At 24.5% G+C, this 16,767-nt stretch overlaps 1 protein-coding gene across 2 annotated transcripts; it reads right to left on the bottom strand.

The window, feature by feature from the left end:
- Positions 1–1,865: 1,865 nt before the first annotated feature.
- Positions 1,866–14,971, bottom strand: LOC145834930 (uncharacterized). Of its 2 annotated transcripts, XM_082942461.1 has the most exons (5): positions 14,833–14,971; positions 14,510–14,664; positions 8,795–9,004; positions 5,043–5,225; positions 1,866–1,990 (listed from the first exon to the last, which is right to left on the bottom strand). In XM_082942461.1, the coding sequence occupies exons 1-4, from the start codon at positions 14,960–14,962 to the stop codon at positions 5,067–5,069; spliced, it is 654 nt and encodes a 217-aa protein (XP_082798587.1). In that variant the 5' UTR covers positions 14,963–14,971; the 3' UTR covers positions 1,866–1,990; positions 5,043–5,066. The 2 variants fall into 2 exon arrangements, with proteins under 2 accessions (XP_082798587.1, XP_082798586.1); XM_082942460.1 differs by lacking the exon at positions 1,866–1,990 and having other exon boundaries at positions 4,603–5,225.
- Positions 14,972–16,767: the final 1,796 nt, after the last annotated feature.

Here is a 16,767-nt window from a genome sequence, read left to right as displayed (position 1 = left end):
AGCTTTCAGTATTTAGTTATACTTAGTTTTGCACTCCTGAGATAATTTTTACATTTACTGTAATCTCTAGAACTTTTAGTGTCGTAAATATTGAACAAATTGAATACATCTAAACTGTATACATATTGCTTGATGTTGATTTCTGTTATCAAATAGCAAATTATTGCAAAAAATCCATTTAAAAGCAGTAAATTTGGTTTAAATGATGTGAGAGAATAAAAAAAGTAAGTGTGAGAGAGGATCTTGTACTATTGAAATGTTTGTGGTGAGTCAAAAAGAACTTAACATTTTTTTGAAATTTACATTTTTTTGCGTTACAAAAGAGCAAACACAGATAGAAGATATATAACAAGATGAATTTTAAAGTAGATGAACCTCAAAGTAAACTAACATGAAGAATTAACTTTTGTTTTAAATCAAATTGACTCTCTGAGTTGAATGTCTTAAGATTAAATACCTGTGGTTGACAAATAAACAAAAATAAAAAACTTTTAAAACAGTGATGATAATATCATTTCCTGGAGTTTTATCAAGAAGATTAGAATCTATTAAATCAGAAAAAATAACACAATAAGACAAATGGCTTGCAACAAGAAGACAAACTGAAAAACTCAATAATATAAACATTTTTCAAGAATAATATAAACAAATTATATATATTTTTAAAACATTTTAGAACTTTATTTTTTAATTAAAACTTGTTTTCAAGATTTTATTAATGCTTAAGATAGTTAAAGTTTTCATTTTTTCAAGATTAATATAAACAAACTATAGTTTTTTTATTGTATTTTAGAACTTTATTTTCAAATTAAAACTTGCTTTAAAGGTCTTTTTAAATGCTTACCTTAGTTAAAGTTTTTATTGCATTTTATAGCAAAGTTGAAAGATTTAAATTGTACATTGTTGCCACACACTCAAAGTATCCTGGATAACTCTAGGATATTTTGAGTTTTATTTTTGAACTCAGGCTGACTCAGTATAGTTTTGTTTTATCTATAAAAAAACTAAGGATATTTTTAGGTTTGTTAATAATGTCAGAACAGATGTTTTTCTAGATTTTAATGAGATTTTGCTGGCTAGTTTTAATAAATTTTTATATTATAACCAATTTTGTAAAAAAAAAACATTGATAAATTTGAAAGTTAGTCTTATTTCAATGATATAGAAATTTTTAAATCTTTTTGTTTGAATTTATTTATATGTTTTACATTGTATCTGAAAAGTATTGATGCTTAATATTCAAAGTTTGTGGTTGTTTAACTAAGTTGTTTTATTTAACTAGTTTGTTTTGTAAAAAAAAGTTTGATTCTTTTTTACAGCTTTTATTTAACAATTTTTTTTAGTAAGAAAATGTTTCATTCTTTTTTACAGCTTAAATTTTTATGCTACCAAAGCTAGAAATAACATTTACAAAGACGTATACTCCTCAATTCTATATAAATTATTGTTGACAATAATAAAGTAACTGTACATCTGAATTTTATCTAATGTTGTGAATTTTTTTATTTTATATCTCTTTTGTTTTTTATTCAACTCCTAAAGTTTAAGATTTTTGTCTAATAAAAGCAACAACTTTTGCAAATGTTTTCTGAATTGGGGAAACTGTTTTCAAAGTTATATATTTTAGCCCTCTTAGTATAATAACAATAAATTCTTAATTAATATTTTTATTTAAAATGAAAGGTTTTATAGGTTCATAAAAGTTGAATAGCACACATAAAGAATTATAGGGGGTCAATGAGTAGTACAAATTGCCATGTATTTAGTTATTCATTATATTTCAGCATTCAGTTTATTTTTAAATTTTTAACAAAACTGCACACTTTCATATAAAATTAAAGGTAGTTAAAACTACTCTATTCCCGGTATGACGTCATCACACGTTATTTTTGGTTTTTTTTTGCAGATTCGTAACTTTTTTGAGCTAGCTACCTTCTTGCAATGGTATTAAATAGTCCAATAGTCCAAAGTGTGCACGACTATTTAAATTCTGAAAATTAAAGTTATAATAATTATTAGTTTATATGAATTATCTCTTTTAATAAACTTTTCTTCTATTTTTTACCATCATATCAAAGTATTTTTTGAAGCATGGTTAAAATAATTTATCAAACCAAATAAAATATGATTATTTCTAGTAAATTTGCATATTCTCTTCAGTAATTACTTTTTTATATCACATTATTTAAGGCTACATGATCACTAAAAAATTTCTTTTTTAAGTAGTGACAAGGTATATTTAAGGTCGCCAAAGGTTTTTTGAAAATTTCTTCCAGGTTTTTAGAGTTTCTCCCTGGGTTTTAAATTCGTAAGTTTTTTAATTTTATTTAAGTAAAGTTTAAATTAAAGGTAAAAAACTGTCTTATATAGTATAACAACATTGATAAGATACTATGAAGCTTACTATACATGTGTTTTTATTGAAAAAATTAAATGGTACAAAAAAGTATATCTTTATGGTAGATTTTTTGTGTTAAATCAAAGTTTTCACACTTTACACGTAGAGATAGTTAAAAATTCCAGGTTTTTTCGCAACCATGTAGTGATCTACCGGATCAGGCTGAACATAGACTTTTTTCAGTATTATCCAGATCAGGCTGGGTCGTAATTTTCTTAATACGGAGATAACTAGTTTTGGCCTATGTTATTCAAATATAAATCAGGATCCAATTATTTAAAACGTGTTAGAGATTTATTAGTTAAATATATTCTTTATATTAAGAAACAACCACATTTATAACCCTTAAAAGACACAAAAAAGCTATCGAGCGTAAATAAATTCACAGTATGTTAGTACTTTAAAAAGTTTAACTGATGTATATTTTGTGTTTTCTTGTTGCTATAAAATGAAATTGTTTGATGAAAAAACAAAGAATTAAAGTACACTTTCTAATTGCTCTTTATTGGCATACCAAACTACAGCTGTATCAATAACGCTATGTTGTTTGATTAAGATTATTCAAAGTAATATTGATTCCTTTCTTACATGACAAACCAATACTTTTTTTATATATAATGTTTAAGACTTGTATGATTTTACTTTTTAAATGTTCTATAATAAGGCTAGAATGTCTCTAGTTGGTGGACATAATATTGCAGCGTTTTGTGCATAAAAGAAAAGATTTCTTGGACGAAGACTTTTGCTGGAGGTTTTAATTTAAAGTATGTTATATTTATAGAAAACTGTACTTAAATGATGCTTAAGATAACAAATTTTATTTTTACTCTAAGGGTTTACTAGATCACACACTGTCTTCAGCATTTGGCAGTGTTTAAAATAAATACTCTTAGAAAACACATAAGCATTACTTATAGGAGAAAAAATTCGTCATTGTCACTTATTTATTGATAATTAATAATATTTTTATGGTTTCTTAAAGGAGATCTGGCCTTTTTTCACTAACATCCGTCTTCAACAGAAATTAAGCAAGTTGGCCCCACACGTTTTGATGAGTTTTTGCAATAAAAAAAAGTTAGGATATTTTCAAAATTATAAAATCAACCGTGAAAAATAATTCATCTTAAAAACTAAAAATACTTTATTTATTTATCTTTAATGATTCAGTTATATTTAAGAACTTTGTTTATTAAGTGATTTAAGGTCATAGGTTCATGTCCAGCTGGTTTTTTACAAGTTGATCTTATTTTGTAGAGTTATTAATTAGCTATCAGAAATTTTTGACCTCTTAATAAAATATATAATTAAAGTAACTTTCGAGATATTAGTGATCGAAGTTGGTGAGCTCAAATAATTTTCTTATAGTAGCAAAACGAAAGCACAAATTTATACTATTCCCTAAAAATCTACTTCATTTTTTAACCAATCATCTTTAAGTTTTTTCAGTAAGTCGATTTCTGATATTAAAGTTTTTTCAATCCGTTAAGGTTTTTTATTAGAAAAATCTTTAACATCTATTTTTATTTATTTAAAATTCTTAAGCTTTTATTTTAAATATTTAAACGTCTTAAGTTTTGCAAAGTATAAAGAGAATGGTTTACTCAAAATTTGAGATCTCTAGCCCTATTTTCAAATCTTTTTTATTCCAATATTTTTTAAGTAAAAAAAGCGGTAAATTAATACACGTTAAACTAATTATATAAAAAAAAACTGCATTAACATAAATTAAACCACCACCTTTTTATTTTTGTGTTGTTAGATTGAAACTAAATACAATAGAAAACAGACAGCGCTTTTGTAAATTTCAACTGAAAAGTATAGCGTTCGTTTTTATTTCTTTTTAAGTATCTAATTGTAAACTTAAGTTATTGTTAAAATTTTTATCTAAAAATTAAACAAAAAAAATGCAGCTAAATCTATTTATTTTTACTATTTAAATGGAAAATTTGTTACGAAATGTTACTTACCTTTAAAAAACTTAAAATTTTACTTAACTTAAAAAAAAACATACAATTTACAAAGTATAAATAATTTAGAAAAACTTTGAAATAATGATAACTTTTAGTAATTTCATTATACATATTTATTCAAAAACAAACTTTATTTTTTAAGTATACACTTTGTAAGCTTATTCTTCTTAAACTTTTCGAAAATTCTATAAACTGTACACATCATTTTTATATCTTTTTTTACATTTAGGAGGTATAAAACTAAATAAATACAAATTTAAATTCACCTGTAGGGATAAACTTGTAAAAAAGTAAATAATCTAACAATTTCAAAAATTTAGTTTGAAGGAAACATATTTTCAATAGAAACTTGAGTTTTATTTTATATATAAAATTGCTTGAAATTAACTATTGCTAACTCTTGCGATGTAGTTAATTTTAATAAAAAAAGATATAATGACTAACTCTTATTTTAATTTAAAAAAAAATCTCATAACCTAAACAGTTATATATTTTTGATTTCTTAAATAAGTAGTTAACAATTATAAAATTAGACACTTGTTACTATTTATAAACTTATAACTTATTAAACGAAATCATTCGCAAAAATAATAAAGGAATAAAAACCCAGCAAATAGATTTATCAAGTCAGAAATATTCTGATGCAAAGTTCATAAAATTTATCCCTGAACAACCTCAAATTGTACAGAAAAAGATCTTCACACAAAAATGCGGCTGAAGTGATTTGCATTGAAGTTCTTTCCACAGTGAGGACATTTGGAACGGGCAGTTTTTTTCAGCGATTCAGCGCACTTTTTGCAAAAGATGAAACCGCAATGTGCGGCAAACAACTCAGTTGTGTTTTCATCTACATCAGTCTGTTATCGAATATTTACCTTTGTTTTAATGTTCAACTTAAGAAATTTTATGTAAGAATATTTTTTGTTGAAACTTTTACAACTAATTTAATTTTTATTTTAAATTAATAAACTATTCGGTCACATTGTTAATAATTTAAATTAAGTCAACATTAGAGTAAATGCTTTTCTAATATAAAATTTATCATTGGGTTATAAGACGGTTTTATAGAACATAAAAATGTTAGTTAACTTTTCAGATCTTTTGAAAGTCATTTATGTAAAAAGTTTGCCATATGGACTGCATGAAAAAAAATTTAAGCAGTTAATTAAAAATTAACTAAAATTCTACCTACTTCATGAAATTCTGAGCTATAGACCTAAAATTTTCAAAAATCATTTCTTAAATTGTTTTTAAAGCTTATAGTTTAGAATAAAATCATTAGACGAATAAAGTCATTATAAAACATAGTCAAGGTAGTTTTTTGATTTTTTTAATTAAAATTTCCTACAATTAAAGAATTTAATTATTAATATTAGATTTACATACAACAGGGTTCGTGCGCGAAATTTTTTTCATTTATTCTGACTGAGACCAATTTAGCCTGACATTTTTTCAAAGTAAAAAAAATCCCCTTTAGTAGTAATTTTAGGTATTGGGGGGTCTTGATTAGTACTATCATAGTCTCCGACTTCAGTCAGCTTTATCTCAAACATATTTTGAGCTTTAAAAATCTGCAAAAAGCAACTCATAGCTTAGCTATAACTCAATAAAATAAGACTAAGTTGTGAAAAGGGTGATTGACCCCTCCATATGCTCTTAACATAACAATTTCAGTTATAAGTTTTAAAATAAGTGTTATATATAATCTATTACTAGTGTAAAAATTTAATATATATTACTAAATACAATTTTTTTATTTAATTAATCACTAAGTAAAAACATTATAACCAGAAGATTTATATTAAAACGACGTGAAATGTCGTGTTTTATTAAAATTCAAAATGAAACGCTTACAGGAGTATTAAAATTCAAACAAACAGCTAAGTTGTTGAACCAAACTGTAATGTTTAAACTGTATTAGTTTAATAAATTTTCATAATTATGACGTATATAATCTACTCAAAACTAAATTATGAAGACTCTTAAAATTTTTTTAGAGATTCAACAAACGGTTTTAAGCGTTTATTTTTACAAATACTAACTGATTTTGTCTTTAATAACTAAATCTTTATTTAGAAATAAATTCACATCTCATTTGATCTTAAAAACTTTTCTCAATTTTTTTTTATCAAAATTTTTCAAGCACTTGAACTGAGAAAAACTGATATTCTCAAATTTTTAAATAAAAAACTGATTTAGCCTGACGTTTTTCAACTTTTTTCAAAAAAACTGATTTAGCCTGACTTAGCCTGATTTAGCCTGACGCGCACGAACCCTGATACAATTAAAAAAATTTTTTTATTGATTAAGAAGATTGATTTTTATTAAAATAAAATCCTTAATAAATTTTAAATCTATTCACTTGTTTTGTTTGCGCCTTCTTTAAGACCCTATTGAACTCACTAAAAATGAAATGGGTAATTGAAGCTTTTATAAAGCAAAATTAAATTTAAGAAAAAAAAAGAGGTTGGTGGGGTAAAAATAATTCTTTTACAACTTGGAATTTACTTTGAAAACTTTTAGATAAACTACCCACTGCCTTTTTACAAATCTTTTAGGTTTGTAGTAATTTTAAATATACTTCATATATCAAAGTCGGATAGATGTAATAAAGTTTATAAGTGATTTTTTATAAAATTTCCCAACTTCAAAATATAATTATTTTTTTTTTTTAACTATGACTTCTTTTTTTCTTTTAAAGAACATACTTTTGTCATATAAATGCATATTGGTTTGTTTTTGAAGTGTTCATTTCAAAAGCGAGTAATTATAGTTGTAAAATACGATAGGGCATTTTTTTTTTTTTTAATAAAACTAATTTACTTTTTCTCCTTACTACCACATTTTTCTTTTTATATCTAAATTTATTTAATAATGTTTTCTTAACGTTGAATGTTCTTATCAAAAACAAAACTCAACAGCTTAAAATAAATGTAAATTATTTTAATTTTTTTATTAAGGAAACTTTCTCTAGTTTAAGATGACATATCTAAAAAGTTCAAAAAAAAAAAAAGAACAATAATTAACTTTAAAATATATGTTAGTACTTTGTTGAGCTATATGCCTTATTGGATTGTGCGATTACATGGTAGTGCAAACAATAAAAAACATGTTTTAGATGTATCTTAAACTTTAGTTGAAGTTTAAAATAATGTTTCAATTAATTACCAAAGAAACAAATTTTCAGGTTATGCACTATCGTATAGTATTAGCTAAAATTATAAACTAGTTTTAAAATTACAAAATTTAAAAATGAAATTAAAAAAGAAAGTTTACTTGAAAAACAAATTAAAAAAATCTGATAAAAAAAATACTTATTAAAACAATGGAACGTTCTTTAAAGTAATATATAAAGTTAAAAGAATAATATAAACTTAATGTTGAAATTGGGCAATTTAAAAACAAGAAAAAAAACCTCAATACTTGACTATGTTCATATCGAAGTCGATTGGTTCAATAAGCTTTAAAAAAAGAGAAAAGTAAAACAAAAAAAAAGACTTTATCATAAAAATATATTTTCTCCTACAGTTGTGAGCAATCGTTTTAAATTTCATTTAAATTCTTATAAATAAATACACAAACTTTTGTAATTATTAAAAAAATTCTTATCAAAATAGTACTTTTTAAACACTTTGTCTTTTATTGGCACAGTACTGTTTGAACAATTTATATAAATACACTTTAAATATGCAATGAAATTTTCTAAACATTTGAGGTTTCTAACTTAAAAAACGTTGAAAAAACATGTTAAATAAATTTATTATTGATTAGCCTTCATGCATATACGTAAAACAAACAGTTTCAAATTAAAACAAAACTTATTTGTATTTGTAGTAATGTATAAGTTATGCTACCTATTATAAGTATAAAACTTCAGTGGTATTTTATAAACGCAGATCTTTTTATAGCTTGCATTAGATGTTTGAGAAGGCATAGTATGAAATAATTTCTTAACAACAAGTCTTGAAAAAAACCATATACTTATTTCTAATATAATTTAAAAACACTAGAATACAAATTATGTCCACAATTTTAACATTTATGAAGTAAGTTTGAAAATAAATTTATTATAACAATTTGAATAATTTACTATATGATTAAAAATAATTAAGCCTAATGGCCTTAATTAATGTTTAACAAAACAATTAGCTTAAGTATAAAAATTCATATTAAATTAGTATTCTTAATTTTAATAACAATTGATATATTTTTATAGAAAACTATATCATCACCTTTTAGCAATGAATATTTTTAAACAAAATATTCGTGACAAGAAATTAAATAATTTTCTTACAAATTTTAAATTTCAAAACATTGTAGATTTTCTAAAAAAAGATGCTACTACAATAAATCTATATACGAACAAATTGAAAATCAAGTAAAGTTATAAAAAACAAGACATATATTAGATAACAAACATACAAACCTGATTAAAAACGCCAACTTTACAATTAGCATTGGAACATTGCATCCAAGCAACCTCTTCTGATCCAACAAACTGAATATCGTCCTCATCGTCATCATCAAGCAGGTCTATGTGAACATCTGGCACTCGCTTGTCTGCAACAGGTGAATTGGTGAGGTCTTCCACTACATCTGCTCCGTCTACTACAATCACTAAGTCGTTTTGTACAGTCTGAAAATCAAAAATAATTTTGGCACAATTATATAAGATTAATTTTGCGTACGATGTTATTATCAAGTAATTTATTGTTTTTGTGAGTACTTTTAATCCATTGAATTGTATTTTTTATTTCTTGGTTTTAATTCATTTTCTACATATGCTTTGTAATTATAATAATTAACCTTGTAATTTTTTTGAAAAAAAAAAAAAAATTGTACAAATTTTACTGTCAATAAATGTAGGTCGCAAATATTTAAAAAAAATCTTTTAAAGCCTCAAAAAAATCTTGAGCTTTTTATACATTTGAAAATATAAATATTCAAAAGGAAGTTTAACTGAGTTATTTAAAATATACAACTTTTGTTAATCTATTAACAACATAAATTTTGAATACATATATATGTATAGACGTAATTGAAAAAAATTAAAAATAATGTTTTTCTGTGTCTACCTTCCCCCACTGTCTGCAAAATGTGCACTGACTGTTAAAATGTATTTAAAATAATTATTTTTTTTTTCGAGATGACTATTTTTATATGTTTTTTTTTAATCTGTCTGCCCAAACATAAATTTAACAATTCCTAGCACAGACTACAATGAATCCCATTAATGTTTTCTTAAATTTTGCACGGATAATTATTAACTTAGGTAATAGAAAATACAACACATAAAAATGTAAACATACTTGATCTAATCATCTAAAACTATTTGTTGACTTATTTGCAATAATTTTGGTCTTGATTGAATCATACCTCATTCAATTACTTTTCTATCAATAAATATGTGTGACCATAACTTGATTTCATTTAAATTTAAAGTTGAAAGTCAACAAGTACCTAATGCTAAAAAAGATTCATTTGATTTTAAAAAAGGCAGGTTTTGAAAACATTAATAATTTAATAATTACCTGTCAAAAAATGATTGGACCACATTATTTTACAAGTTAAGGCCATAGGGGAGGTAGGCCATGTTTTTTACAAGTTGATCTTATTTTATAGAGTTTTTACTAAGCTTCAAGTTGCTTTTTACCGTTTTTAAAAATTCGAATTAGTTTTTGAGATATAACCGGCCAAAGTCGGGCCGCATAACAGGTTCCTTATGGGGAAGGAAAAACTAAAACGGTGAAAAAAGACTAATGCATTCAGAATCTATCTCCTCCTTCATTTTTTAAGCAATCTTCTTCAAACTTTCACAGTCTATTCTTTATACAATAACAAAAAAACGTTATTTGTGACTTTAAAAAATTTCAAGTAAAAATACCTTTTTTTTTTAATTTTTTTGATAAAAAATCACTTTTTTTTTTTGTCATAAAATTTTTATTTTTTAAAATTATTAAAATTCACAAATAACGTTTTTTTCTCATAATGTAAGGAACATTTGCTGAAAATTTGAAGAAGATTGCTTGAAAAATGAAGGAGAAGATAGATTTTAAAGCCCGTTTTTAAAAACTCGATAAAAACGGCTTTAAAGTTACCCTTTGTATACCCTTTATATAACCGGTCATAAAAAAAAGTTACTTAATATTTTTAAAATCTAAAAAAAGCATCTGAAAGATTATGAAATTTACTATAATATAAGTCTATATGTTATTTTTGGTCAAAAAATGGCTTCTACCCCCCCCCCCCCCCCCCTATGGCCTTAATAAGTCTCCAACATTTTTATGACCAATTCATAAGCTTAATTCAAACCTCAATTAAACGTTTTATACCTATTTATTCTATAAATAAAATAAGAACGAAATATCCATCTCACATTGAAAAATTATTAAAGAAAAACTTATTCTGTACAAAAAAAAGTAAAACAAATAAATATTTTTTTAAAGATCATAAAAATAAGTCAAAAGAATATCAACTAGCCATTAAAAAATACAATTTTAATTATAAAGAAAATTTCTGCAAAGACCCAAATCTAAATTTTTTTATAGTTATTTAAAATCTAAACTTGTATTAGGTACTGCAACACCCCTTTTATATGACAATGATAAAACAGTAGCCTCAGAATTGAAATAGCCTTACTTTTTAACAGAAGTTTTCAAAATAAAATTTTTAAGATGATAACTACTAAAGTTTTATATAAGCTCAAAAAATTGTAGTAAAATGGATAACTTTTTGAAAACTTATGAAGACATTATAAATTCAATTAACCACATAAAAGTTAAAATCAACAGAACCACAGAAAATATCCCGCCCTATTTTATTAAGTATGCAATTCCATCAATAACTTTTCCACTTTCATTAGTTTTCAATTACTCTATAGAATTAGCTAAAGTACCAAAACAATAGAAAACATCTTTTTTCATTCCAGTCCAAAAGAAAGGTAACAAGCACAGCGCGTTAAATTATAGGCCAATATCTTTAACTAGTGGCTTTTCTGGAATTTTTGAACACATTATATCTAAAAATTCTTAATCACCTTTTTGACTATAATTTACTATCAAATAAACAATTTGGTTTTGTCCCGAACGATGGATAGTTCCTTATCTCAAAAACTAGTTTATTTAAGTAGTTTACACTAAATTAAAAAAAGCTTTCGATTCAGTAACAATAAGACACAAACAGTTAAAGTTTTTAAGGATTTAGGAATACATATCTCTGAAAATTTAAAATGGAATGAACGCATAAATTATTTGGGTAGGTGTCAAATATGCACATAAGGACATTTTTGCACGGCATCAAATTTGCAAGAAGGTATACTTTTGCACAGGTTGTTTTTTTAATTTGTTTTATTTTTTTATAAAAATATTATTGTTTTTGCTATCACTTTTATCCTTAACCTTGGTCAATAACTTTTGTTCTTCTTTTTTGTTTTTTTATTAATGTGTTTAATCTTTTTTTTTCTTGCTTATTTTATCAACAACTTTAGTTAAGTAATTTTCGTTTATTATTTTTACTATCTCTGTTACCCATAATCCTTACCTTTGGTCGAATTATTTATGTTTAATTTTTTTTTTACTCTTGTGCAAAAATGATCGTTGGTGCACAAGTGACCCTCCGTGCAAAAGTGTCCATTTGTGCATGTTTGACCCGTTCCCAAATCACTTGTAAAATAAAGTTGCACAAACTTCATCATATCAAATATCGAAAAGTTTTTAAACTAATTCAGCTACTATTCTGACATACCTATTTAAAATATACGTTCGTCCGAAGCTTGAACACAATACCCAAATTTTGTCACCCTGAATAAAAAAAGACATTAATAAAATTGAGTCTGTGCGAAGAAATTTTATCCGTTTAAATGTAATTGCTGTAACATATTCAATACATCATATAATAAAATAATGGTTAAACTTGGATTGATACCTCTAGAATATAGAAGATAAGATGGGAATTCTACTTATTTACTCATTATAAAATTATTAATGGCAAATATAAGGATTTTTTTAGTCAACTTCTCAGTTTTCCCATAATAAAGGTCAGTTAAGAAAATATAAATGAAAAATAAAATGCATACATAATTCTAACAACAGTCAGTGGCAGATTCATTTTTTCACAGAGCAAAGACTATGTTGAACAAGTTACCATAGGATGTGGTATCGTGAAAAAAGGTGAAACATGTTTGCTTAAAACTAAAAGATTTAATTTGAATACTATAAATATCAGTAAAATTCAATAACTTTCCACTAAAAACAATTTAAAAAAAATTATAATATTTATCTCATCTAAACTAAATACTGATTCTTCCATTTTTTTACCTACAATATTAATAATTTTTATTTCCCTATGCCTCCCCCTAACAGACTAATTTACTTTTCTTAGTATTGTACAAATGTGTTATGGTTTATAAAAAATGCTTCTCTTGGTTATATTTTCTTATGGGTGTGCATTTACTATTTCTTTTTTGTATGTGCTAAAATATTGCCTTTAATATTAAACAAATAAGTTTAAATTTTTTAATGATTTCTGTATAAGTTTAACTTTGTTTAATTTTTAGTTTATATTTATTTTTTATATCAAATGGTTGAATAAAAAGTATATCTTATTTATTTTTCTTCTTGTGTGTCCTGTTTAAGTGGCTCAGGTTTTAAATGCCTGAGTCCAACATTGCACACTAAACAATATAGTAATATAAAAACAATATCTCATTTTTATCTATTAGAACATATTTATAGATTAAAACTATAAGAAAAAAAGTTTGCAAAAACAAATACTAACATTAATTGGCTAAATAAAAAATTATTGAAATTTTAACTAGTTTAACTACTTCTGTGACAAGGAAAAATTTACATGTTTAGTTGTATGTACAGTCTTTTTTATTGTTTATAACAATATCCAAAACTCGCTGTTTTTTGCTTGGATCCGGACCCAAATGTAATAGATTTATGTAATGGAAAATCTTATCTGTTTCGTAACATTAAACATTCATTATTGGAAAAATTCTTTGTTGCTATAGATCAGTGTTTTCCAAACTTAGCCAACAGAAATTTAGGGGGCCATGAGCAGTAAAGGGGCCAAAGGGGGACCAAAAGGTCATAATTTGAAACTTATACTAGATATTGTCAAGTTTTCGATGAAAAGCAAAAAATAAAATAAAAAAGTTTTTAGGCGTTGTAATAGTAGTTTTGAAACATATACTAGATACTACAAAAAAATTCAGAAATCTAAGGGGCTATAGGCTGTAAAAGGGGGAGCCATGAGACCATAATTTGAAACTTACACTAGATATTCTGAAGTTTATGGTGAAGAGCAAAAAAAAGTTTTAGGTGTATTTAAGGGTAGTGTTTTAAGAAATCTAGTTGGAGAGGGCAATAGCTTTTAAAAAAAATCTATTTTCAATTTCTTTAAAGGTAAACTTCTGAAAAAAAAGCTTAAGAAACCCTGATCTAGATAATTTTTGGTCATCTTTTTTAATCTGCTATTCATATTTACTGAAAAAAAATCTTTGAGCTGCCTAATTTTGAAAAGTTTTTAGATTATTTTGAAAATATAAATTATGAAATAATTATTTGATAAGCACTAACACTACTGTTTACTGAAAATCTAATTTTAAGCAAAATTTAAGATGTTTGTAGTAAAAAGTTTAACAAAATTTTAGATTTACGCAAGTTGTTCTGAAGCTAAATATTACCTTGTGTACTAAAGATTTTGTTGTAGGCCTTGATTCCGCATTACCTTGCTTAACCCATAATTAAAAAGCAACGAAAGTATATGATATTTGTATATTTTGTAATTTATAAATCAAAAGAAGGTTTGTAATATCATTTATTGTTTTTAAAAATCTTTAAGTATAGGATTGCCAATTATATAACCAATAAATTATGCCTGAGCAGCAACACTAGTAATAAATTTTATTAGTTGTATTAAACTAAGCAAGTGCTATGGTTTGTTACAAATGTTTAGTGCTGTCAAACATATTTGTTACTGAAAATGTAAACAATTTTCTAAAAAGTTTAACAACATTTTACATAAATAAACAAATTATTCATATAGATAAGAGAAAAGTTTTCCTACAACTGAAATTATTTTTAAACAGTAAAACTTTGAATTAAAAAAAATTATGAATTTAACAACTATTTCTTACTTCATTAAATTGCTGTCTGGTTACTCTATTATTCTGCTGTCTGTTCCTTCTTCGTCTACATATTCCACTTTGGCTACTCCTGAGGGAGTTGTCTTGAGTCAAATCAATCACTCTGTTGTCATTTTGTGGAGGTGGTGTTGGAACACAAGTGAGGTCTTAAATAAAGTTAAATTTTAGTTGACTACAAGTTCTAACAATAAACATGCATAAACACATTTGAACATTACAAACAATTTTTAAAACTTTTGGTAAGTGAAAATTTCTTAAGTTGTTAAATGAGTTTATATATTTTTATATTGAAAGCTTAATCAGTAAGTACATACCAATAATATCAGTTGGAATGTTATTTTGGTTTATAGCTGGAGAATCTGTAACAACAGGTATAAGTGCTGTAGAACTTTGCTGGGATGAATTTCTTAATGATCTTCTTCTACCATTAATCATTTCACTCATATTGAAAAAAAAAATCTATAAGTATTTATTTTTATCAAGTACATAACTTTAAAAAATTTAAGGAAAACTTAAATTGTTTATTGGTGTATGCTATAAAACGTATAATATATGAAAAATGAGCTTATGTTGTATTTTACTTCCAAATTTTAATATAATAATTACCAATAAATAATTTTCAAAAATAGTAGAACTTAATAATAACTAACTAAATGAAAAAAGGGTAAATTTTACTAAATATAGTCTAAATTTAAAGTACAATATTTTATAAGAAAGTGCTTGCCTGGACTATATTTTAATTATACATACTAGTAATTAGAAATTTCATTATGTCAAGATTTTGATGTCATGAAGTGTAATACATAACTGTAGGGTTGCCAAATATTTTTTGTAAATTTCTTCCAGGTTTCAAAAAAACATGTTTTTTGGTCCATTTTTAGTATTTAATTAACTTAAGGTTGAAAACTGTCTTGAACAGTATAACAAAATTTAAAGACATTGTAAAGCTACTTCAAATGATTTTTTTAATGAATTTTTTAATATTTATGGTAAATTTTTGGTATCTAACCATAATTTTGATACTTAACATGTAAAAAATCTTTAAAATTTTTGGTTTTTCCAGGATTCTAGGTTTTGTGGAAACTTTGTAGTTAATAGTAAAAACTTAAATAACCCTGAGGAACTTTTTTTATAGTGAAACATTGTAGATTGAATAAAAACTATTAGTTAAATCTTGTTTAATAATTAAGTTGCTCTCTTATTTTTATAAGTGTTTATCACTATAAATCATAAAACTTTAATACATCAAAATATGAAGAAACAAAAAAAAATAATAAAAACAATTTATGTTTTATATAAAACAAGTTACTATTTTAAGCATTTTTACTGAAACTTAACTTTCTTTTTCATAAGTCACTTAAGGCACATTTTGTTGTGTTGGCATAGAACAAATTAACTATAAAGAAATTATGGTACTTAACAAAAAGAGCACTAAAATGCATGTATTGTAATAAAAAATTAGAAAAAAAGTTGTGTAACTGAATAAAAATTTAAAAAAATATCAAATGAATACAATTCAACATTTTTAGTCCTTTTGTTTACATAAATAACTTACCTATTAAAGACTCTTTAACATTTTTAAAGTTAAAACTTCTAAGATTTAAAATTTATAAATTTTCCTTATGGAAGGCACTAACTAAAAAGGCAACACATTAACTATTTCACTAAAACATCTCTTTTAAACAAAATTTAAGCGTTAGATTAAAAACTTCCTTAGTCTAACTGTTATAAAATTTAGATAAATCAGTATAAACATATTTTTCACAAAAACAAACAAAAAAAAATTGTTTGAACAAAGTTCTTATTTTTCAATTTAAAAAAATGTATCAAAAAAATTTAGAAAGTTTGAGGTCTCCAGCGCAGAACAGGGCTGCTACTCTATGAATCAAAGAAACAACTTGAGTGATCAAAAACTGTACTGAGTGACCTTAAACAATCCTTAGTCACCCTGAGTTTTATTTAAGCCCTAAAAAAATTTGCTTCTTATACTACTTATACTTCATGTCATTTTCTTTTGAATAAAAAAATGAAGTTGTCATATAGGTATGGTTCTACATTTAATGTTTACTAAACTAAGAAGAAATACTATTCATATAAATTCAGCGTTTTTAAGTTTAACTCAATCAAGATAAAAAAAACTCTAAATACACCTGCAAAAAAAAGTTAGAAGAACTAAGGAACAAATTTCCCTTAAAATATATTTTTTTATTAGGAATTTGAATGTTTATAATCTGAAACAATGTAATCAA

This window comes from Thalia democratica, chromosome 4 (genome assembly GCF_965202585.1).
Source record: "Thalia democratica chromosome 4, ktThaDemo2.hap1.1, whole genome shotgun sequence".
NCBI classification, from domain to species: domain Eukaryota; kingdom Metazoa; phylum Chordata; class Thaliacea; order Salpida; family Salpidae; genus Thalia; species Thalia democratica.
This window is presented reverse-complemented; position numbering and strand designations above follow the sequence as displayed.